This window comes from Phodopus roborovskii, unplaced genomic scaffold (assembly GCF_943737965.1).
Source record: "Phodopus roborovskii unplaced genomic scaffold, PHOROB, whole genome shotgun sequence".
Classification (NCBI taxonomy): Eukaryota; Metazoa; Chordata; class Mammalia; order Rodentia; family Cricetidae; genus Phodopus; species Phodopus roborovskii.
The window spans coordinates 31,891,085-31,913,640 of NW_026126416.1; the positions used below are offsets into that span (position 1 = coordinate 31,891,085).

General features: G+C 46.4%; 1 protein-coding gene across 17 annotated transcripts in view; it reads left to right on the forward strand.

The window, feature by feature from the left end:
• Positions 1-1,201: 1,201 nt before the first annotated feature.
• Ppip5k1 (diphosphoinositol pentakisphosphate kinase 1) overlaps positions 1,202-22,556 on the forward strand; it is a 41,792-nt gene continuing 20,437 nt past the window's right edge. For 4 of the 17 annotated variants that reach the window (XM_051183580.1, XM_051183586.1, XM_051183587.1 and 1 more), the window contains exons 1-26: positions 1,203-1,353; positions 5,479-5,575; positions 5,843-6,017; positions 6,392-6,587; positions 6,994-7,084; positions 7,297-7,382; positions 7,710-7,864; positions 7,996-8,097; positions 8,911-9,072; positions 9,167-9,288; positions 11,064-11,165; positions 11,401-11,487; positions 11,579-11,654; positions 11,784-11,893; positions 11,977-12,059; positions 12,519-12,650; positions 12,825-12,946; positions 13,198-13,380; positions 16,392-16,533; positions 16,678-16,901; positions 17,116-17,243; positions 17,449-17,563; positions 17,738-17,845; positions 18,866-18,979; positions 19,139-19,303; positions 21,950-22,040. In XM_051183580.1, the coding sequence (XP_051039537.1) occupies positions 5,871-6,017; positions 6,392-6,587; positions 6,994-7,084; positions 7,297-7,382; positions 7,710-7,864; positions 7,996-8,097; positions 8,911-9,072; positions 9,167-9,288; positions 11,064-11,165; positions 11,401-11,487; positions 11,579-11,654; positions 11,784-11,893; positions 11,977-12,059; positions 12,519-12,650; positions 12,825-12,946; positions 13,198-13,380; positions 16,392-16,533; positions 16,678-16,901; positions 17,116-17,243; positions 17,449-17,563; positions 17,738-17,845; positions 18,866-18,979; positions 19,139-19,303; positions 21,950-22,040 (3,043 nt within the window). In that variant the 5' untranslated portion in view covers positions 1,203-1,353; positions 5,479-5,575; positions 5,843-5,870. Of the gene's footprint in view, positions 1,354-1,482; positions 1,621-2,091; positions 2,602-5,478; positions 5,576-5,842; positions 6,018-6,391; positions 6,588-6,993; positions 7,085-7,296; positions 7,383-7,709; positions 7,865-7,995; positions 8,098-8,910; positions 9,073-9,166; positions 9,289-11,063; positions 11,166-11,400; positions 11,488-11,578; positions 11,655-11,783; positions 11,894-11,976; positions 12,060-12,518; positions 12,651-12,824; positions 12,947-13,197; positions 13,381-16,391; positions 16,534-16,677; positions 16,902-17,115; positions 17,244-17,448; positions 17,564-17,737; positions 17,846-18,865; positions 18,980-19,138; positions 19,304-21,179; positions 21,330-21,949; positions 22,041-22,556 lie in introns of those variants that run through there. The other 13 variants (XM_051183581.1, XM_051183584.1, XM_051183589.1 and 10 more) reach the window with 8 other exon arrangements.

The window sequence follows — 22,556 nt, forward strand, 5'->3', positions numbered from 1 at the left end:
GTCCTTAGAATCAGCTCTTTCCATTCAGGAGACCTCCCCCCCCCCCGCAGGGTGGGGGTGGGGGTGTAGTCAGAAAGCTAAGGCAACTAATATTAGGAAAACTGTGAGGTCCCCAAAGTTACAGAGAACAAATGGGGAATTTCAAACTCCTGACCAGGGAAGCCTAAATGAAGATTCAAAGACAACAATAATATACATACAAGAAAATGCTTTCATATGAGCACATCTGTTCTGTTTAGATAAGAAATGCCCTTTACAGGCTCATGTATTGGAGCTTGGTTACCAGCTGATGGACTTTTGTGAAGTGATTGGATTCTGAAGGCTCTGAGCTAATCAATGGATTTATCCCTTGATGGATTCATACAGTGATGACATTATTGGAACATAGCGAAAGGGAGGATATGGGGCCTAGCTGGAGAGAGTATGTGTCTGTGGACACCTTGGACAAGATATCTTGTCCTCTGCCCCTTCCTGCCTCTCTGCTTTCTATTAGCCAACAAGCAAATACCTTTACCCAGCCACGATTATGTTCTAGCTCTCCTCATGGCCAAAACAAAGGAGCTAAGGATCAAAACTTCTGAAACCCTGAGCCAAAATAAATCTCTTTCCCCATAGAATGCTTTTCTCAAGTATTTTGTCACAAGTAGCAGCACGGTGCAAATTCGGTGTTTGGTTCCATCCTTACAAAAAACACGGTGGAAGCTCCAGGAAGTAAAGTAAGTTTTCCAAAGTTACACAGTTAAGGGCAGGATTCATACTCAGCTTTTCAGATTCCAAGGCTGGAGAACAGAGAAGAACCAGAGTGTGGAGGTAGATATCAGCTTGCTCAGTTTTTTTTTCCCCCACCGTTTTCTTCTGTCTTTCATAAATCAGTCTCTTTGATCCTCCCATTAACTTTCCCCATCAGCTTCTGTTTGTCTCCAATGTCCCTATACCTCTTCTCTTTCATCTTGTCGCCCTGTCTACCTATATCAATCGCACCTGGATTTGCTTTACAGAAAAGAACTAACAACTCGACTTTGCCCTCAGGGAGCAGCAATGTCACAAACTTTGCCTCTTTTTTCGTTTATCGCATCTCTTCCTTCCATTGGTATCACTGGTTAGCCTGTTGGTCTAGGATGGGGACTGGCGACGCAGTAGGAAATCAAGAGGCAGAAGAGCATCAGGTTGCATTCCCGTAGGCAGCCACTAGGAGCTACCCTCCTCCACACTGAAGCTCCGGCCAACTCAGCCTGACTGTTGCCGGTGCGCGCCCTCTGCGGATTGGTGGGACCGCAAAGAAGTCGCGCTTTGATTGGGCCGCTGTCAGGTGTCGCTGCCTGCAGGTTCGGCTGCGCGAGCGGAGGGAGGCGGGTGAGTGCGGGCCGGGGGCGGTGGGGGAGTGGCTGGGGCTGGGGGCGGTATCGGGGAGGGTGGGCTCGGCGAGGGGCTCAGCCTGCGCCCGGGGCCCTGGGTAGTCCCGGGTGGGGACAGCTTGGGAGGGAGGCGCAGCCGGGAGGCCTCAATGTCAGCGAAGGGAGAGCGAGGCGGGGACGGCGGGGGCGGGCAGAGGCGAGTGCAGTCAGGATGGGAGGGCGGGATTCGTGACCTGACGCCGAGAGAGAGAGGACGGCCGATCGGGTCAGTGGTAGAAGAGACTGGTGTGGAGGGGTCTGCGGGAGGAATTAGAGGACCCCCGGGAAGATGGAAGGCTTTCAGGGGCTGGGCTGGGGACTCTGGGAGGAGGGGCGGGGCTGGGTTGCAGGGGAGGGGACCGAGGTAGAGGGTCGTGCGCGAGAAGCCAAGGGAAGGGCGGACCAGCCGGCGCTGGATGCTGGCTGGCGGAGTGAGGGAAGGGACTGCCTGGCCAGGGGAGAGGATCTGCTGAGAAATGCGTTACGTGGAGAGGTGAACCTCCAGAAGGGCTAGCTAGGTGTGAGCAAGGACGCTCTTGTTATAGGGGATCCTTGTTGTAGGGGGGTCATTAAGTATTCATCATTAACGGAAAGATGCTATTCAGGGTACCCTGGAGACTGAGGCAGGCGGATCAGTTCAAGGCTATCCTGGTCTACCTAGAGACTGTCTCAAAAAAAAAAAAAAAAAAGTGTTAGCAAGTGTGATGACTCATGTGCAGGTTGGAAGTGTTGTTTACTTCTGGGAATCACTGAGTGGGAAAATTGGCTGGATTGGTTGCATTAATTGACCCGTGGTTGGGATGTAGCAGTCAGTGTGGGAGTAAGATTAGGAAAATCCGTGAAGAGCGCTTATCACAAATCGGGTAGAGAAGGTATGATGAGTGAGCTGACACTGAGATCGCACAGCAGATGGTTGACAGGTGTCAGAATAAGGAATATGTCGGAAACATTAAACTTGCCTTAAGAAGGAAGTGGAAAGCAGGCAGAGTGGCCCATGCCTGTGATCCCAACACTTGGCAGATTGAGGGAGGAGGGTTCCATGAGTTTAAGGGCAGCCTGTGCTACAGGAGACATTGCCTCAAAACAATGGGGGAGGGTATACAGGGGGCACTCAATTTGAAGGTGGTAAAATCCAATATTGGTGGTGGTGTGAGGAGTTTCTGTGTTGATTTCCTTTACTACTGTTGAAGCCTCTATCAAATGCAAGGTAATGTCAAGAACTTAGAGGTGCATGCAAAGTACCCACATCTCCAGGAGCTAAAGAAGTTACAGTTCACTGTTGCCCTAACCCTTCCCCAGATTTAATTTAGCATAGGTGCTCCCTAGATTGCCTCCCTGTTTCCTCCAACCCCTTCCCTCCCTTCCTTCTATAGCAAGCCTGCCCTTTAGCCCAGTGTAGAAGCTGCCATTTTCTTATGCAACAAGGTTTGGGGAGAAGATGAAGGGGAAAGAGCACAGAAAACTGCAAAGTGGTTTTGGGCACACCACATTAAAACCCCAGCTTCTCCCAGAAGCACATCCAGATAAGCCCTGCCTTTGTTCTAGCTATTCCTGCCAGCTTTGTTAACTGTGAATTTGGACCTTCACCTCCCATCTCAGGGTTGTAGAATTCCAAGCACATGGCTGGCTATTGTTTAAAAAATAATAATAATAAAAATTAGGGAATGCTTGAGGAAAGGGCAACTGGTGAAGGAATCTTAGACATAGGGAAATCTATTTCAGAAAAGGCACAACGAGTATGATGAAATTCTAATTGGGGAAGTTGTGAGATATCTTTGGGAATGCCACAGTTAGGTCACTAACAGGGAATTCACTCTGTCAGTCAGGAGGAGCTTGTGTGCAAACTGCAGTGCATAACTGGATACGTCAAGTAGAAGAATGTTCTGTCTTGTGGTTGAGCAATAGAGGCATCAGACTAAGACTAAGACAGCTAAGGTCTATATAAAGGTCATCTATAATTTTCTAGTCAGAGCTGCAACCCTAGTTATAATGGAAAAATTTTAAACTAAAATAGAGAGAAGAATTATTGGAGACTTTAAAACTCTGTAAGGGTAAGTTAACTAATTTACTCAAAGAGTTCTTGGCTTCATTAGGGTTGGCAGTGTTTCTGATAACTTCTAGGGAACATGGAAAATTTCTGTTGAGTGACTCCATTTTATTTTTAGAAATAATTATAGTTGTTCAGACCCTTACAATTCATGATTAGCAAATATTAGCCTTGTGTGTATTAGCTTCTGCTTTTCTGGGTTTTGAAAATAGACATATACGTATAGGCAAGGTTGTATAGATATCATTGGAAACTCTTAGCACCATTCTCTTTTTTCTTCAGATGTAACTGATTTGGTGTCTTTTCATCCATTTTTAAAATTATGTACCTTTTTTCTTTTTTTTGGTTTTTCAAGACAGGGTTTCTCTATAGTGCTTTGGAGCCTGTCCTGGAACTAGCTCTGTAGACCAGGCTGGCCTGGAACTCACAGAAATTCTCCTGCCTCTGTCTCCCAAGTGCTGGGACTAAAGGCCTGCACTACCAATGCCCAGCTTCCATTTTTTAAATTATGTATTGAGTCTTTTTTTGAGGGACTGATCTCATTGTGTAGCCCTGGCTGGCCTCAGACTCACAATGTAGACCAGGACAGCCCTGAACTCACAGGGATCTCCCTGCCTCTGCCTCCCCAGTTCAGGTACTGGAGGCAGGCACCACCACACCCAGATTCAGTCTACTTCTAAAAGGTTACTGACTGGGGGCTGGAAAGATGGCTTAGTGATTATGATTCCTGGTTATTCTTTCAAATGACCTAGGTCTCCATTACCAGCACAAATGTGTACAGATGTACGTGCAGGCACAACACCCATACATATAAAAAGAAATGCCTAACGATGGCAACAACAACAAACTTGTACTAATTGCATATGCAGTCATAAATAGCATGTGATGTTTGTTTATGCGAATCGGTGTGCTTCGTGTTTACCTTGGCAGTTTGTAGTTGGAAACGTTGTATATGACTTCCATGTTTAGTGTGTATGTATGTGGACCCACAACACATATGTGGAGGTCAGAGGACAACCTGAGGAAGTTAGTCCTCTCCCTCCACCAAATAGGTCCTAGGGTTCAAACTGAGATTGTTAGATTTGACAGCAGTGCATCCATCTGATCCATCTTCCTAGCCCTCATTCATTTTTAAAATCTGGCATTTTTTTCCTATATACTGTATCATAGTTTACCATTCTCCTTATGGTATCTGGATTGTTGTTAGTTTTTCCCCTAGGCAACGATGACACAGAGAAGGGAAGGATGTCTTGTGTGTGCCCACATGTACAGGAGAGTCTTGCTGTAGCTGTATATCCACCTTGGTGCTGCTAACAGTTTGGGATGGGTAGATCTTGAGATAGCACATACATTTCACAAGTTCTCATGGCACTCCTGTCATCTGCTTACTAGAAACTTCTACAGCACCTTTCCATTTCTAGTAGCCAGGAATGCCCCCTGATAGGTCTCTCTGGTACAGCAAAATCACTAGATTGAGTTTCCACTAAAACTCTAGGCATAGGCACGCAGAACTGGAACCACCAACTGGTTCTGATCCAAATTTGTAAGATGTTCTTACCAAGATGGCCTTCCTTCAGACTTTTTTTCCAGTGTAGCTGCTGCTATAAAGGGCCTTGTCTTAGACCAGCATTGGTCTTGTAGTACTAGAGAATAGGGGATGGATTGAAAACTGCTGTGTGAATGTTTACAGTCTCAACCTCCAGCAAGCAACAGACTTCTTTCCTTGAACTGATTCTCTGGATTTGGGCATCTGTTTTTTTAAGGTGGCATGGGTGAAGGAAAAGGGAGAGCATAGGAGATGTTATTGTCCCAAGACAGTGCTTAGAGTGGAGGTGTACTCGATAAAGATTTCTTGAGCTGATTCCAGGTAGTGATGAGGATAGACTTTAAAGGCAGAGCTTTGGAGTTGCAGCATCCGTCTGCCCTTGAGTCAATTCCTTGACTCTAGCAGTGCCATGGGGAGGTGGAGAGAGCTGGGAACATTGTGGAATGAATCCAGGGTCTGAAATAAATGTCACTCTAACCTTTTCTTGGTAGGAATCAACAGTAGCCTTCCTTGAAGAACTACTTCATCTATTCCCTGCCTGGAGTTAACATTGTTTCCTGCTGGCAGAATCAGGGACATGCCAACACTGTAAGGCTTAATCTCCTGATCCTCTTACAGTTCTTGGCTGGGGTGGGGTCAATGAGGAGGAAAGAGAGTCCTTGCTTTGCTCTTACTTCTCTGTAGTCATGTCAAATTACAGTACAGTTTCCTTTCTTATTGGTCCTTTCCATAGTTTTGTATCTCTTTCCTCTTGTACCCTTGTAGTTCCCCCTCTCATTGCCTAGTTCCCTGTACCCCATCCCTACCCTCTAAAGGGTGCTGGATTCTAAGCTGACAGGGTACCCATTTCTGCAGAGCGGGATGAGTGGGTGTTCCGGCGGGGATGTGGTCATTGACGGCCAATGAGGACGAGAGCACTACAGCCCACTTCTTCCTCGGAGCTGGAGATGAGGGGTTGGGCACCTGTGAAACAGGCATGAGGATGGAAGAGAGTGACAGTGAACTCCTTGAGGATGAGGAGGATGAAGTGGTAAGTCTAGGGAAAGGGATATAGTTTGGTGTTGGGGCCCCTGCCCTAGAGAATTGAGACTCCACTGGATGGAGACACTTCTGTTCTTTGCAAGCAAAGACTTGTAAACAGGCTCTATCCTGACTAGGGGAGGGGCAACAGAGATTTGTCAGTTGCCTGCCTCTGAAACTCCTGGTCAAAGGTCCTCCTCCTGTTGTCTTATGGTCACTACTTCTTTTGAAGAAGCACTTTTCCTACAGGGTTTCTTCTGTAGCAGGCATCCTTTATCCCTTAGGTCCAAAGTCCTGTCAGGAAAGTGCCTTAGAAAGCTGTGGCAGTGTTGGAGGTGATACATGTGGGAACCTGGAGTTCCTGAAAGCACTTCTTTTCCGTAGCCTCCAGAACCTCAAATTATTGTTGGCATCTGTGCCATGACCAAGAAATCCAAGTCCAAGCCAATGACCCAAATCCTAGAGCGACTCTGCAGGTTTGACTACCTGACGGTTGTCATCCTGGGAGAAGATGTAATCCTCAATGAACCTGTGGAGAACTGGCCATCCTGCCACTGCCTCATTTCTTTCCACTCCAAAGGTTAGGGCCTGGGAAGGAAGGATGGCGGTGGGGATGCTGGTTTGGGGATGGAATTCTTATTATCCCATTAATAAGAGGATGTCAGTTTCTCAACACACAAGGGAGCAGTGAAGGGGAGTTTCAGGGTTTGCTGGGTGTAGGTTAAAGCCCATATCCTAGCCACACAAGACAACTCAAAGGTCTTTACCTTCTCCCATAGAGTTGGATCTCTGGGAGGATCCTGCATGTAATTGGGTTTATTTTCCTGATGAATATCCTGAACTTGAGGATCTGGGCAGATAAGTGCTGGGCTAGATGTGCCAAGGAGCTCTGTGGCAGCCGCTAGCTCTAGCGGGTCACGGCCTGTCCTGCTGTTTCTCACTCTGCCTCTTTAATTTTTTGGCCTCTCCGTTTTTCTCCATCACAGGCTTTCCTCTGGATAAAGCTGTTGCTTACTCCAAACTTCGAAACCCTTTCCTTATCAATGATCTGGCTATGCAGTATTACATCCAAGATAGGTATAGCTTCCTATGGCCTAGAGGGGAGGGTTATCCTGAAATGCTCATTTTAGGGTGCCTGTTCTGGGATGGGCAGAGTCAAACAAACAGGCTTCATTTTTTTTGTACCATATTATATTGAGTTATGGTACCTTATGCAAATAAAATTCCTATCCTTAACCCCTTTGTTATCCCCACCTTTCCTACCTGGCTAATTTATTTGGGGGTGACAGGAGGGAGGTATACCGGATCCTGCAGGAGGAGGGTATTGATCTGCCGAGATATGCTGTGCTCAACCGTGACCCTGCTTGTCCTGAGGGTGAGTAACTGGCTGTGTCTGGTCATTCCTTGCCTTGATTTCTATATGATTTGGCCCAATATTTGTCCCTTAAACACTTCCTCTGTACATATCTGTATGAGCCTTTGACTATTGGATTATAGGTAGAATTACAGGCTTTAGACTGCCTTTGAACTTTTATATGGATATTATCATATCTAAATGCCATATATAAGAATTGCCATATCTGTTATAGGACATGGTCATAAAATTTGAAAGGTTGTATAGATTAAAACACCCCAGGGAAATAGGAGTTAGAAATACTCTCCAACCTTAGGCCCTAAGAATGATCACACACCTATCTTTCAGAGTGCAACTTGATAGAAGGTGAAGACCAGGTGGAGGTCAATGGATCAGTCTTTCCTAAGCCCTTTGTGGAGAAGCCAGTGAGTGCAGAGGACCACAATGTTTACATCTACTACCCCAGCTCTGCAGGAGGAGGAAGCCAGCGCCTCTTCCGTAAGGTACAGGAGACAGCTGAGCATCTGGGAGGTCAGAGAGTAGAAGGGCTGTGAGGTTGTCAGGAATGGAGAGGGGAGTGAGGACAAAGCCTGGAGATTGAGGCAATGTTGTTTCCTTTCCTTTCCTCCTAAAGATCGGCAGCCGGAGCAGCGTTTACTCTCCGGAGAGCAGCGTCCGGAAGACAGGATCATACATCTATGAGGAGTTTATGCCGACAGATGGCACAGATGTTAAGGTTATGGTGGATACAGAGATTTAAAACGTTATAAACATCTGGGTGGGGATGAGGTGCTTGGGAAGCAAGTGGTAGTATATATGGGTAGAAAATAAAACATGATTTCAATTGGTTTTCACATTCAAGTGAAGATAACAAATGAGATCTAGATGTCCTCATTTTCACTATCAGAGCAAGAACAAGGTGCCATAGTAAATTTTAAAACATTGGTAAATTATTAATTAATAAGGACTAGACAATAGTGCCAGACTCCTAAGGAAAAACTTTTGTCATATCACCGGAATAAGGCTCGTACCAATAATATCAGTCTATGTATTCTTTTTTGAAAAGTGTCTTACTACATTTGTGTGTGTGTGTGTGTGTGTGTGTGTGTGTGTGTGTGTGTGTGTGTGTCATAGTATGCATGTGGCATCAGAGACAACTTGGGGGAGTCATTTCTCTCCCTCATCCATCTGAATCCTGGAGATCAGACTTGTGAGCCAACATCTTTACCTGCTGAGCCATCTCATGACCCCAGTCTTTGTATTCTTAATGTTTGGAGGGGTTTTTGTTTGTCTTGTTTTTGTTTTAAGAAAGGGTCTTACTATGTAGCTCTGGATGACCTGAGACTTACTGTCTAGACCAGGTTGTCATTGAACTCATGAAGTCCTGCCTCTGCCTCCTGAGTGCCGGGATTAAAGGCGGGTGCCACCACCCTTGGCTGTGCAGAGTTTGGTTTCTTATTCTGAACTAGTCTACAGACCCAGTGCTCATATTGTCTTCTCACATACAGGGTGAGCTGTGGGCATACTCAGTGATGCTATGTACCTGCAGGTGTATACAGTGGGACCAGACTATGCCCATGCTGAAGCTAGAAAATCTCCAGCTTTGGATGGGAAGGTTGAACGAGACAGTGAGGGCAAAGAGGTTCGATATCCAGTCATGTTAACCGCCATGGAAAAGCTGGTGGCCAGGAAGGTCTGCGTAGCTTTTAAGGTAGAGTGGGCTCATATGGGGCTGTGGGGTGAAGGAAAGAAGTGGGCGGGGTCTGAGAGTTGTCTCTGATTCATCTTGCCTTTTTGTTTTGCAGCAAACAGTTTGTGGATTTGACCTTCTTCGTGCCAATGGTCACTCCTTTGTGTGCGACGTCAATGGCTTTAGCTTTGTCAAGAACTCCATGAAATATTATGATGATTGTGCCAAGATTCTCGGGTAAGAGATATAGTGGGCTAGGGTACGGGGAAGAAGGCACAGGAGATTTCTCCTCCTAAACTGGGTGTGATGGTCTATGCCTGTTACCCCAGCACTTGGGAGGTGGAAGCAGTTTGAAACTATCATGGGATACATGAGGCTATATCAGTAAAAATAATAATAATAATAATAATAAAGCTTTTGCTTTATTTTAAAAATGTTTCAAAAGTCAAAAACAAAAGAGGAGAAGGGACTCCTCAGCCCCCTCTGCCTTAGTGCTGCATTCCTAAGTGATGATTGCTATTAACAGTTTTAGCTAAGACAGATTGTCTTTCTCTCCCATGTGTAAATAACTATATTTAGTTCGCTGAATGTGATAATACTATGATTTTCTTTTAAAATAGCATGTAATACCTAAACCATTCAAAAAACATAAAGAATGATTAATGTAGTGAGCATTCATGGGTATAGTAGTTCTAGCCAAAGACTATCTGTCTTAAGAAATACACCATTAGGCCAGATGTGTTGGTACATACCCTTAATCCCAGCACTCAGGAGCCAGAGGCAAATGGATCTCTGTGAATTCCAGGCCAGTCAGAGCTACATAGTGAGAGACCTATCTCAAACAAACAAATGAAAACATTGTTAAGGAACAACAAGATGGGTCAGAGGATTGTGTGTGTGTGTGTGTGTGTGTGTGTGTGTGTGTGTATGCTGTGTAAATCAAGCTGTATGAATTTGATTTCTGGAACCTATGTAAAGGTGGGAAGAGAGAACCAACTCCACAAATTTGTCTTCTGACCTCCACACACATGCCATAGCATACATACCCATAAACACATCATGCACACTTACGCACACAATAACTAATAGAAAACAAAACCACACTATTAAGAGTTAATCTGGGTGTGGTGGCACATTCCTTCAATCTCAGCACTCAGGAGGCAGAGGCAGGTGTATGTTTGTGGCTTCCATGCCATCATAGTCTACATAATGAGTTCCATCCCGGCTAGGGATACATAGTGAGACTCTGTCTCAAAAAAATATTTTTTCACACATGTATTAGAAAAATAAAAGAAGGGCTAGAGAGAAGGCTGGGCAGTCAGGATCACTGTTGTTCTTGCAGAGGACCTGGCTAAGGTTCCCAGCACCCACATGGTGGCTCTCAACCATCTGTCATTCCAATTCTAGGGGATCATTGCCTTCTCCAGATCTCAGTGATCACCAAACACACACATGTGCACATACATGCAGGCTAAACACTCATAAAGTAAAATGAACTAAAAAAAAAAAAAAAAAAAAAAAAAAGAAGAAGTGAAAGGATATTTATGAGTTAGCCTGGTCGTGTATGTCTATAATCCCAACATTGGGATTGTGGGAAGTAGGATTAGGAGATTAGTTCAAGGCTAGCCTAGTGGTCTGCAGGCCAGCTTGGGCCACATGAGATCCTGTCTGAAAACAAAAATAAAGAAACGAAACAGAGTATAGTGAAACCCCTGTATAGTGCTGAGGTTAAACCCTTTCCCCGCACCCAGAGGGGACATTAGCCTTCACTGGTTTATCACTGCCCTGCATTTGTTTCTGCCAGCAGATTGGGCTTGGTCGCAAATGTCTTTAGCAGCTGAGGCATCTCACTGGCCTCTTCCTTTTTCTTTTCTTTTTTAAAGGGGTTGTTTGGACATTTTGGACTTTATATTAATGCTGTCTTTTGCTACATGATTGTGTATATGTTATGACCTTCTGTCATTCAGTTGTTCACTTGTTCTCATTCAGCTTCGTTGTATTTTGCCTCCTAGGAACACCATTATGCGGGAGCTTGCCCCACAGTTCCAGATACCATGGTCCATCCCCACAGAAGCTGAGGACATTCCCATTGTCCCCACCACTTCTGGCACCATGTAAGCAGAAGTTAAAAGTCTACAGGGACCTGCATAAAATCTGGGATTCCTTTCCTGACCCCGTGCTGTCTAACGAGTAGTGCCTAACCTTTACTAGTTAGCAGCCCCCGTAAGTCCCCCACTGTGTCTACTCTCAGACCCCTTTGTTCTTTGATGTCTCAAGTAGAATGTGGTGGTAGCTGGTGAGTTGAGGTCTGGGGTGGGGGAATGGCTCTGAGGACACTCCCGATCTTAGGATGGAACTCCGCTGTGTCATTGCCATTATCCGCCACGGAGATCGAACCCCGAAGCAGAAGATGAAGATGGAAGTGACGCACCCGAGGTAGGGGGAGTGTCCTAATTTAGGCGAGGGATATGGGTGGAGAGCACAGTGCCTGGAGGTCTGACTTTTCTCTTACCTTTTACTTCCTCAGGTTTTTTGCTCTATTTGAAAAACATGGTGGATACAAGACGGGGAAATTAAAACTGAAGCGACCTGAGCAGCTCCAGGTAAGGTGGTGGGTCCGAGTGGGAGCCCTGGTCCAAGCAGAAAGAAGCCAGTGTGGGGCTGCGAAGGGGTGGGCCTGAGGGTGAAATGGACCGAAGGGGGGACTGAATGGTTCCTTGTGGTCTCTCTAGGAGGTGCTGGACATTACGAGGCTGCTGTTGGCTGAGGTGGAGAAAGAGCCCGGCATTGAGATTGAGGAGAAGACAGGGAAACTGGAACAGCTGAAGTCGGTGTTGGAGATGTGAGAGAGGGACAGCAGCAGGGAGCCGCTAACCTAATGAGGGGGGCTGGCAGTAACCGCAGTAACCGGGGCTGTTCCCGCAGGTATGGCCACTTCTCAGGTATCAATCGGAAGGTGCAGTTGACTTACTACCCCCACGGAGTAAAAGCTTCGAATGAGGGCCAAGGTGAGCAGCAGCGCTTTCTCCCTCCTCGTCCTCCTTTTCCTCTTTAACACTTAAAAGTTATTTATTTATTTATTTAGTGGGGTGGGGCGGGCAGGCCACAGAGCAGTTGTGAAGCTCAGAGGACAACTGTGGGGGTCAGTTCCTTCCTTCTTTCTACCAAGTTCGTTCTGGGAGCTTGGGTGCTTAGGCTTGGTGGCAAATGCTGAGCCATCTTACTGGCCTTTTTATTTTTTATTTTTTAAAGATAGAGTCTTGCTATGTAACCCAGGCTGATCTCAAATTCCCCGCAATCCTTCTGCCTCAGTTTTCCAAGAGCTAGTATTACAGGCACGTGACACCATACCTGGCTTTCAGATCTCTAGACCTTCTGTATGGTCTCAACCTATAATTACCCTGGTGTTTATGTGTTCCCATCGTAACCCTTGGATGAGGCCTGTCCACCGTGCTTTCTTCCTTCAGATCCTCAGAGAGAAGCCCTGGCACCATCTCTCTTGCTGGTGCTGAAGTGGGGTGGAGAACTGACCCCTGATGGCCGAGTTCAGGCTGAGGAGCTGGGTCGAGCTTTTCGCTGCATGTACCCTGGGGGCCAGGGTGAGTGAGTGTTGGAGAGTAAATACCTCGACAGACTGGGATAAGATCATTAGAGTTAGGAAGGGAGAGGGGATTGAAGGAGCAGATGCTGTGATGATACTAAAGGGTCAGTTAGTATTTGTCCCCCCACACAGCTTTGTAGCAGTCTAGGCCTGGAATTTCCTTTTGCTGCAGGTGACTATGCTGGCTTCCCCGGCTGTGGGCTGCTGCGTCTCCATAGCACTTTCCGTCATGACCTCAAGATCTATGCATCTGATGAGGGCCGAGTCCAGATGACTGCCGCTGCCTTTGCGAAGGTAATCCCTCTGTTTCTTCCAGTACCCCAGCTTCTGTTAGGTAGAAAAGCAGTTTGGAGGACTAGGTGGAAAGTGCTGGTATGCTAATTCAGAGACATTTGTGTCCATCTCCATTCTGTAGTACTGAAAAGGAGCTGGGAATGGTCAGCATCAGCCTCTTGAGGCTCTCTCTCCATCTCATGTCTGGGACTTTGTAGGCTGGGGATGTCTACCAGGAAGAGAAGCTAATAGACCTTGTGCTTTCCTTCCAGGGCCTCCTGGCTCTAGAAGGGGAGCTTACACCCATTTTGGTGCAAATGGTGAAGAGTGCCAACATGAACGGGCTGCTGGACAGTGACAGTGACTCCTTGAGCAGCTGCCAGCACCGTGTGAAGGCACGGCTGCACCACATTTTGCAGCAGGATGCACCCTTTGGCCCCGAGGACTATGACCAGGTAACGCCCTCCTCTCTGCCCCAGCTACTGTGCACCCGATTCCTAAAATTCTAAGTAATAGAACCCACTGTATGCCAGGCACGCTGTTAGGATATTTAGCTACATACAGTATTTTGTTTAATCCCTACAGCAATCCTTTGTGATAAATTCATATCCACAGTTTTCATTATCCACAAATATTTTTATAAGTTTGGCATCAGGGTTCATTAGCAGACTTATCATAAGACTATTTAGAATCCGTATTTATCTCATTCAGTATAAATGTCATATATTTTGCTGCATTAATATTAATGTGTTTGATTGTGCCTTGGGCCCTGCTAGAGGTATCATATGCCATGGGGTTTATGCACTGTTTTAAACCTGCAATCTAAAACAAACAAAAGAACCCTTAGTTCTAAGTTTCAGCTGACTTTGGGTCTTGAGTTAGAGGACTATTTCAGTGATCTCTGTAAGAACTACGTCCAGGGAGCCATAATATGAACAAAGGAGTCAAGACCATGATGAGGAAACCCACAGAATCAGCTGATCTGAGCTAGTGAGAGATCCCTGACTCAGATCTGACAAATGGGGAACCTGCATAAGACTGAACTAGACTCCCTTAGTATAGGTGACAATGGTGTGACTGGGACGATATATGAGGCCACTGGCAGTGGGTCCAAGATCTAACTCTAATGCACAAACTGACGATATGGAGAGATACCTTGCTCAGCGTAGACACAGGGGTGTGAGGGTGGAGAGGTGCCTTGGTCCTGCCTCAACTAGATAATAGGTCAGACTTAGCAGACCTCCTAGGGGAGGCCTTACCCTCTCTGTGCTGCAGTTGGGAGAAGGGGGAGGTAGTGAAAGGAGTGGAGGAGAGGAGGCAGGGGGAACTGGGATTGGAATATAAAAAAGGAGAAAGAACTGCCTCCAGGGTTATAACAGAGCCTCAGCTGGTCTTAGCAGTGTTGACTGGGGCTGGGATCTAGTTGAATCTAGAGATTTAACTAGAATTCTGGGGTGACTGGCTCTTTGCTTCATCCTCTCCCTGTAGCTGCAGGACCTATTCCCTTCGCAAGAACTTGTCTTATGGTTGGTTGGTCTAGCATCTCAGGTGAAGCTTAGGACCCATCCAAAGCAGAAGTCCTCTTCTCCTCCTCCTTCTCCTTCTTGAAGCAGGGTATTGCTATAGAGCTCAGATTGGTCTTGAACTTGCAGTGACCCCTTCCCTACCCCCACCCCCACCCCACCCCACCCCACCCCCACTCTGCCTCCTGGTTGTGAGGCTTCTTAGCTGTCTTGAAGCAGGGGCCCACAATTAACACAACTCATGGTTGTTATTTCATATTGGTGACACACTCACAAAGCCAGCCCTGATTTCAAGAAAAGGGGGAGACAAAGAATTAACGGTCACCTTTAATCTGCCTGGGAAACTGTTAGAACTGCCCTACCCCTCTTCCATTACAGAGGAGGAAGCCTAGGTTCTAAAGAACTTAAGCAACCCTTTCAAGATAGTCTGGATCTCAGGAGTCTAACTCTGAAGGCCTGGCTGTTAAATGCTTGTCCATGCTGTCTAGTAAAGTTGATCATATGGGTGCTAGGAGTTGAACCCAGATCCTCTGGAAGAGCAGCCAGTACTCTTAATCACTGAGGCATCTCTCCAGCTCAGGTCTTTTTTTTTTTTTTTTTTTAAATGTGTATTATAAAAAATTTAAGTGAATGATTGTTTTGCCTTCATGTATGTGTGAACACCACATTTGTGCAATGCCTCTAGAGGTCAAAAGAGAGCATCAGATCACCTGAAACTGGAGTTACAGGCAATTGTGAGCTGCCATGTGGGTGCTGGGAACCAAACTCAGGTCCTCTGGAAGAGCAGACTTACTCTTAACAGCAGAGCCATCTCTCTGGTGCCTCTGATAGGTTCTTGAATGTCTTATTAAGGGGCACACTTGTTCCCTTATTTTCCCGCCTAGTGTTCACTGCCAAACAGAAAACGCAGGGTAGTCTGCCTTTCTTCGCCCCTCCTTGTGCTAGTAAGAACGAAACGTATGAGGCTTGTGCTAGAACTCTATTCCACCTATATTTATTCCTCCCTGTTTCTTTTTTCTTTTGACATTTTATCTGTGAGTGTACGTGTCCATGTGTACCTGTGTGTGGCTTGTGACTCGAGTCTCAGTGCCTATGGAGCCCAGAAGAGGGTATTAGGGTTCCTGGGACTGGAGGTATAAGCCGCTGTGGGCCACCCATTGTGGGCGCTGGGAACCAGACTCTGGCCCTCTGCAAAAGCAGTCAGTGCTCTTAACCACTGAGCCTTCTCTCCAGCCCTCCTCATTTTGTGTTGATGGTAACTGTCTGAAAGGCTTGAATTGGAAGCCAGGTGTAATGGAGCACACCTTCAATCCCAGCACTCAGGAGGCAGAGGCGGGTGGATCTCTGTGAGCTTGAGGCCAGCCTGGTCTACAGAGTGAGTTCCAGGCCAGCCAAGGTCAAAAACAAACCAAACAGGGACAGGGGAGGAGGGGAGGTAGGGTACTGGGATTGACAAGTAAAACAAGCTTGTTGCAAGTTTAAAAAAAAAAAAAAAATTATCAAAAAAAAATTTTTTTTACAAAAACAAACCAAACAAATGAAATACCCAAAAACTTTGAGCTGAATCCTAGTTAGAAGTAACACTGGTACTCTAAGTCAGTGTGAGACAGGCCTCTCATCAGAACATTCCAGAGACTGTAAAGAATTTATTCTTTATTCTCCAGCATTTTCCATGTATATTTTACAGTTCCCAAGTAAAGTGTAAGTATACTTGAAGTTCTCTGGCCTTTGAAACTTTTAAGGTAGGCCCCTCACAGATGATCATTTATTGGAGCAGTGTCCTCATCAGAAGGGCCAGAACTGCCAGGATGCCCAGGAACATGAGAACCTCCTGAAGTGAACCAGCAGGCAGACCTGTATTGTAGCCAGTTTCTTTGTATTAAACCGGAGTCTGGGAAATTGGCCTGAGTCCAGTCTGCTTTTCTGCACTCTGTTCTTCACAGCTGGCTCCGACTGGAAGCACTTCTCTGCTCAACTCCATGTCTGTAATCCAGAATCCCGTGAAAGTCTGTGATCAGGTGTTTTCCCTGATTGAAAACCTTACCCACCAGATTCGGGAGCGGATGCAGGACCCCAGCTCTGTAGGTGGGTGTGAATACTACTGTCTGCCAGCTAAGGTCTCAGTTCCTTAGGAACTCCTGATCCTTCTCCTCTGGGTCTACTGCAGTTGTCAGAGTCTTCCAGTGCAAGTCAAATCTGGCCTCTTTTGACTGTCTGCCTTCTTCTCAGACCTTCAGCTCTACCACAGTGAGACACTAGAGCTAATGTTGCAGCGCTGGAGCAAACTAGAGCGAGACTTTCGACAAAAGAGTGGGCGCTATGACATCAGTAAGATCCCTGATATCTACGACTGTGTCAAGTATGATGTACAACACAATGGGAGTCTAGGACTTCAAGGCACAGCTGAGTTGCTACATCTCTCAAAAGCTCTGGCCGATGTGGTCATTCCCCAGGTGTGTCTCATATAATGGATTCAGTAGAGTGGGGATGATGAGAGGGAAGAGAGTAAAGGAAACTAGAAAGGAAGCTTGGAGAAGGAATTGAGTTTCTACAGTTCCCAGGACTAGTCTGGCATCAGGACAGACTGGAGACTTTTGGAAGGGATGTGATGGACAGGAAAGTAGGACAAGACTAACTGAGCTTCTTCTTCCGGCCTGGGACCCTTAGGAGTACGGGATCAGTCGAGAGGAGAAAATGGAAATCGCTGTGGGCTTCTGTCTTCCACTACTGCGGAAGATCCTACTTGACCTGCAGAGAACCCACGAGGATGAGTCTGTCAACAAGCTGCATCCCCTGTGAGGGAGGGCTGGGAGGAAAACTGGATGGAGGGAGGGAGGGACATTGGGAACCCTGGGAGAATCAAGGTCGAGACAGCTGGACAGCCAAGAAGAGAAAGGATCTGGACAGAAAAGAGAGCAGTCTTTGGGTGGGAGGGAGGAGGAGTTTTCAGAGGCTGGGAAAGGGTCATCTGACTGGTGTCTGATTTAACTTTGATGTCAGGTACTCCCGGGGAGTGCTTTCCCCAGGCCGCCATGTTCGAACTCGTCTCTATTTCACCAGTGAGAGTCACGTTCACTCCCTACTCAGTGTCTTCCGATATGGGGGACTGCTTGACGTAAGCATCCTCCCCTCCTTCTTCCTTGGGCCTCTGAGCATTTATTTCCTAGCAGTCATCAGCTGTCCTTCCTGTGCTTGTTTCTCCTGTGAATGTTTGCCATTCTCCTCGGTCCCCTGCCCACTCCTCTTACTTGTCCTTGGGCGCTGGCTTAACTTTGTTTGTGTTTGGTAGGAGACCCAGGATGCACAATGGCAGCGAGCTTTGGCTTATCTTAGTGCCATCTCAGAGCTCAACTACATGACCCAGATTGTTATCATGCTTTATGAGGACAACACTCGGGTGAGGAGCGGCAGGGCGGGATGAGGGAAGGGCCCTTCTTCCTACTCCATTAAAAAAGCAACTTCCCTTTTATTTTTAAAGTGTGTGTGTGTGTGTGTGTGTGTGTGTGCACTCGCACGCGCGCGTGTGCATGCAGAGAACAACTTGTCAGAGTTGACTCTCTTCTTCACTTCATGGTTCCTGGGGATCAAACTCAGATCACTGTGGTTAGTGCCAGACAGATACCTCTACCTGACCCACAAAAATTCTTTTGTTTTTGTTTTTGTTTTGTTTTGTTGAGATAGAATTTCTCTGTGTAACAGTCCTGGCCAAGTCCTGGAACTCACTCTATAGACCAGGCTGGACTTGACCTCACAGAGATTCACCTGCCTGTGCCTCCCAAGTGCTGGGATTAAAGGCATGCACCACAACTGCCCAGCACAAAAACTTTCTTATTCTTAGATTTGTGTAGACTTTGGGCAGTAGTTTTTCTTCAACTGCCATATCTGTTGCTCTCTTTGCAGTGTACTCAATAAGTTTGGTTTTCATCTTTGGAAAAAAAAAAATTTATAGAATCCGGCTAGATGCAGTGTATAGGTACAGCATGGCACAAAGCACCTAGAAGATTCCTGCTGAAACAGAACATCTGGGGTGATGTTGAACCAGAGAGATAACCTAGAACACAACTGTAGAATTGGGACAATGTGTTATGATTCTTATTTTTGGTAATATCTGTATCTCTCTCTCTCTGTGTGTGTGTGTATGTGTGTGTGTATACATATGCATGCCTTCTGCATCAGCCTTAGCAAAGACGTTTCTAAAGTTCTGCTGTGTGTACCATAGGCAGGGAAGGATTGTAGAACTGGAGGTGAGGTGTGAGCTCCTATAATAGCTGAGCCCCAGACTGATGCAGACCCAGAAACCTCAGTCCTGGCTTTCCTGGGTGGTTATATCCTTTTGATTTCCTCCCTGCTGCTCTTGCGTGTTCTGTCACCACATCTAGATTCTCCCAATTACCCTTTATATGGGGATACCCTATAGGACCCGTTGTCGGAGGAACGGTTTCATGTGGAGCTACATTTCAGCCCTGGAGTGAAAGGTGTTGAAGAAGGCAGTGCCCCAGCTGGCTGTGGGTTCCGTCCAGCCTCGTCGGAGGTGGGTCCGAGGGCTGGGATTCGGGACTCTAGGACTTAGGGACCAGGGGACCAGGTGGTGGGAAACTGGAAAGTAATCCAGGTTGGTTCAGAAGGTTGAAGAATTTGATATTAGGAAGATGGAAATCATTAACGTCTCTCCGTTTATCGATTATTACAGAATGAAGAGATGAAACCAGATCAAGGCAGCATAGAAAACCTATGCCCAGGGAAGGCATCAGATGAACCAGACCGAGCATTACAGACCTCACCCCAACCTATTGAGGGCACTGGCCTCCCGAGGAGATCACCTCTCATCCGGAATAGAAAAGCTGGCTCCATGGAGGTAATGAGATTGATACAAGACAATGATGGCATACAAGTACTCATAGGAAAATATCTATGTTTCCTCTGAATCTTCTTGAGACCTGAAGCAGAGTCCCCATGCAGTGGTTTTTATGTTACCTAATATTCCTTTCACAGCTGGTCCCCAGTAGAACTTCTTTAAGCTGGTTGCTACTTGTGATGGTAAAGACTTGCCAGTGAGCGGTACCCTAAGAGAAAAGGATTTTAAGATAAAGTAGAGACAGCATGAACTCTGGGCTGACATCACCGTTTGATTCCCAGAAGCTGTGTGACCTTGTCCAGGTAGCTTCTCAAGCCTCACTTCTTTTTCCATCTGTTCGATATGAGTAATACCTACCTTACCTTATAGACACATTAAAAGTAACTACAGTAACAGTGTTGATGTTAGAGGCCAGGCCCTCTTCTTTTTGTTCAGACATGAGCAGATTCCTGGCACTTGAATGCCATTATCTGTACTGTCATGCCGGAAGGATGATTGGTCATCTAGAGTTCTATGCCTCTCTCCTATTGAGATGGTTTATCCACTTGGGTCTGTGTTTTGGTATTTTTAGATTTTGTCCCAAATCCTACTTGTGGTTTTCCAATCTAGATTTGTCACTGCATCTCCTCACTGTCCCCAGGTTTTGCTTTGTCTTTCTTGGTAACCCAGTTCTCTTGTTTGGCCCAGTAATACTTTCTTTCATTTTCTCCATGACACTCCTTTCGGTGCTGTGACTTACCCCTGTCCCAGAGACCGCATGCTCTGGATGCTGCTCTGGACTCATGGATCTATTCAGCTGGCTCTCTACAGGCTTCTGTCTTGTGGGATTTGGTTTTTCAGTTTTAGGGATATGTCAGAAGAATCTGCAATAATCTTTCATAGGTTAATGCAGAGATTTACATTTCAGATTCTGGAGAAGGCCAAGAAAATAAACTACAATCTCTATCCAGACTTATCTCTTGCTTCTTGATTATTTTTGGTGGTGGTGGTGGGGGATGCTGTTTTGAATATGCAGCTTCTTTAGGAGAGACGTGCCTTAGTTTCTCTTGAGGTGCAGGTAGAGCTTGATGCCAGCACTCTGCACAAATTCTCACCCTTGTGCAATACATACGATGGACGAGATGGTATGTAATTGTTTGTCCTGGGATATCCCTTTGTCATCTTATGTCAGCACAGGGGACATAAACAAAGAAGAACTCCGTGATATCCTTTCTCAGGCTTGCTGAGATTGTCTTCTTTATGGAAGCTTCCTTGAATATGATCTTTTTTTTTTCTTCTTTGTGGTATTGGGGATTGAACCCAGAGCCTCATACATGCCAGGCAAGTGTTCTACCACCAAGTGACAGCCCCATCCCTTTCTGTTATTTTTTTTATTTTGGGATTGGGTTTTGCTAAGTTACCAAGGCTGGTTCTGAATTCACTCTGTAGCACGCACATACTTTGATGGGTGATCTTCTTGCCTTATCCTCCCGAGGAGCTGGGATCACAGGCCTGAGCCACCAGGACCTATCTACGATTCCTGTTGCAATCACATTACTTCTTTTGAGTTGTGTAGATCCTGGCTCATTCAGGGTGATGACTACCCAGAATGTGTTCCTCAGCCAGCTCCTTGAGTGTTAATACTTTCTCTCCTTGCTCTGTAGGTCAATATGGGGCATCTTATAATCATCAATGACATCTCATCCCTCCTTCTTCTCTTGTCATCTCATATTTTTGAACTGTCTTAGATTATTAAATGTATGATCTTAATAGCAGCTGTGCTGTAGCTGGCCATCCTCTCTGGCTCTCTAACTAGCTCTGCCCTATGGGCACTGGGGCTTCGGGAGCTTGGGGACTAAAGGAGCCTTGACCGGCTTTCCACCCGGTCTGATTGCAGGTCATGAACATGCAGTGCACAGGGAACCTGGACCTGATCCCCTTGAGGGGACGGCGCCGCAGGAGGTCAGGAGACCTCCCCCGGCTTTCCCCAGCCATCGGCCTACAGCCCCGGGCTGTGTCCACCACTCACCTGGCTTCCTGCACACAGGTGTCTCTTCCTGCCTTGCCATCCTTTCCTGCCTTTTGTCTTTGCTTTTGGGATCTAGGGAAACTGTTCATTGTCTAGGTGGGATGTATGCTTTGTTGGGGACTGTGTGATTGCTCCTTATGGGTATTTTGGGGGGGAAAATCAGTATCATGATTCCAGTAATATTATAATTGGAGGGGGGGCCTTCTTGGCTTAAATAAGAAACTGAGGATGGCTGTATTCACCTCAGCTGTCCCTGGAAAAGAGAGGGCAGGCCATACTTTGTGGCTGAGTCACTGTGATTGGCTTTTTGAGTCCTAGGAAAGAACAGGTAAGACTGAAGGTGCCTACTCTGTTGGCACCTATAAGTTGGACCATGGTTCGGCAGATCTGGGTGGAGTGGGGAGGCTGCAGGGACCAGTGTTTTGGCAGTAGAAGTGCCTTCTAACATAGATGGACTCCCTGGACACTTCACCTCGGCAACATGCACTCTGTTCCCTTCTTATTCCTCTTTCACCATAAACATCTTCAGGCTCATCTAATCTTTCTGATACTGCTTGGCTTTGTAGGGGCAAGATTCAGAACCTGGGTCTTATACTTTGAGAAGACAAGGGAATTAATATAGAGTCCTTTTTCTGCAGGTGCTGTCTGAAACTTCATCTTCAAGACCTGGTGGCTACCGGCTATTTTCATCTTCACGGCCACCAACGGAGATGAAGCAGAGCGGCCTCGGTAAGTTTTCCAGCATCTCTCACCTGTTGTTGGAACGGGTTGTCTGTCTGTTATCCAGAGTTTTATTGTGGGAAATGTTCATCTCGGGAACTGAGACCATGCAGTCAGTGTCACTGTCAGATGTGGGAAGGGGAAATAAAGTGGAGGTGGCTGGAGTTATGTGTGGATGGATCGAGGTGATTGTTTTCATCCCAGAAGAGTGTTTGCCTTTTGATTTTCCTCAGCAATCCCCATTTCCCTAGCTGAAGGGTATTTTTCTGGCTTTCCTTTTCATTCCTTATCTGTCCCTCCAGTCTAGCCCAGACTTTAAGGGACCATGGAGGCTTTGACCCTTCAGAGTTATCAGGGACAGGTACTTGAGTTATGCAGGTAAAACGAGAGTTACTTGTGACCTAAAGTCGTCATATTTCCATATGCGATCTTGTGCCGCATCTTCCTCTGAAATCTGGTTTCCATGCCCTGCTTTCCTAATCCTGTAACTTTTTCCTTTCTTTCCGGAAGCTTGAGGGACACAAA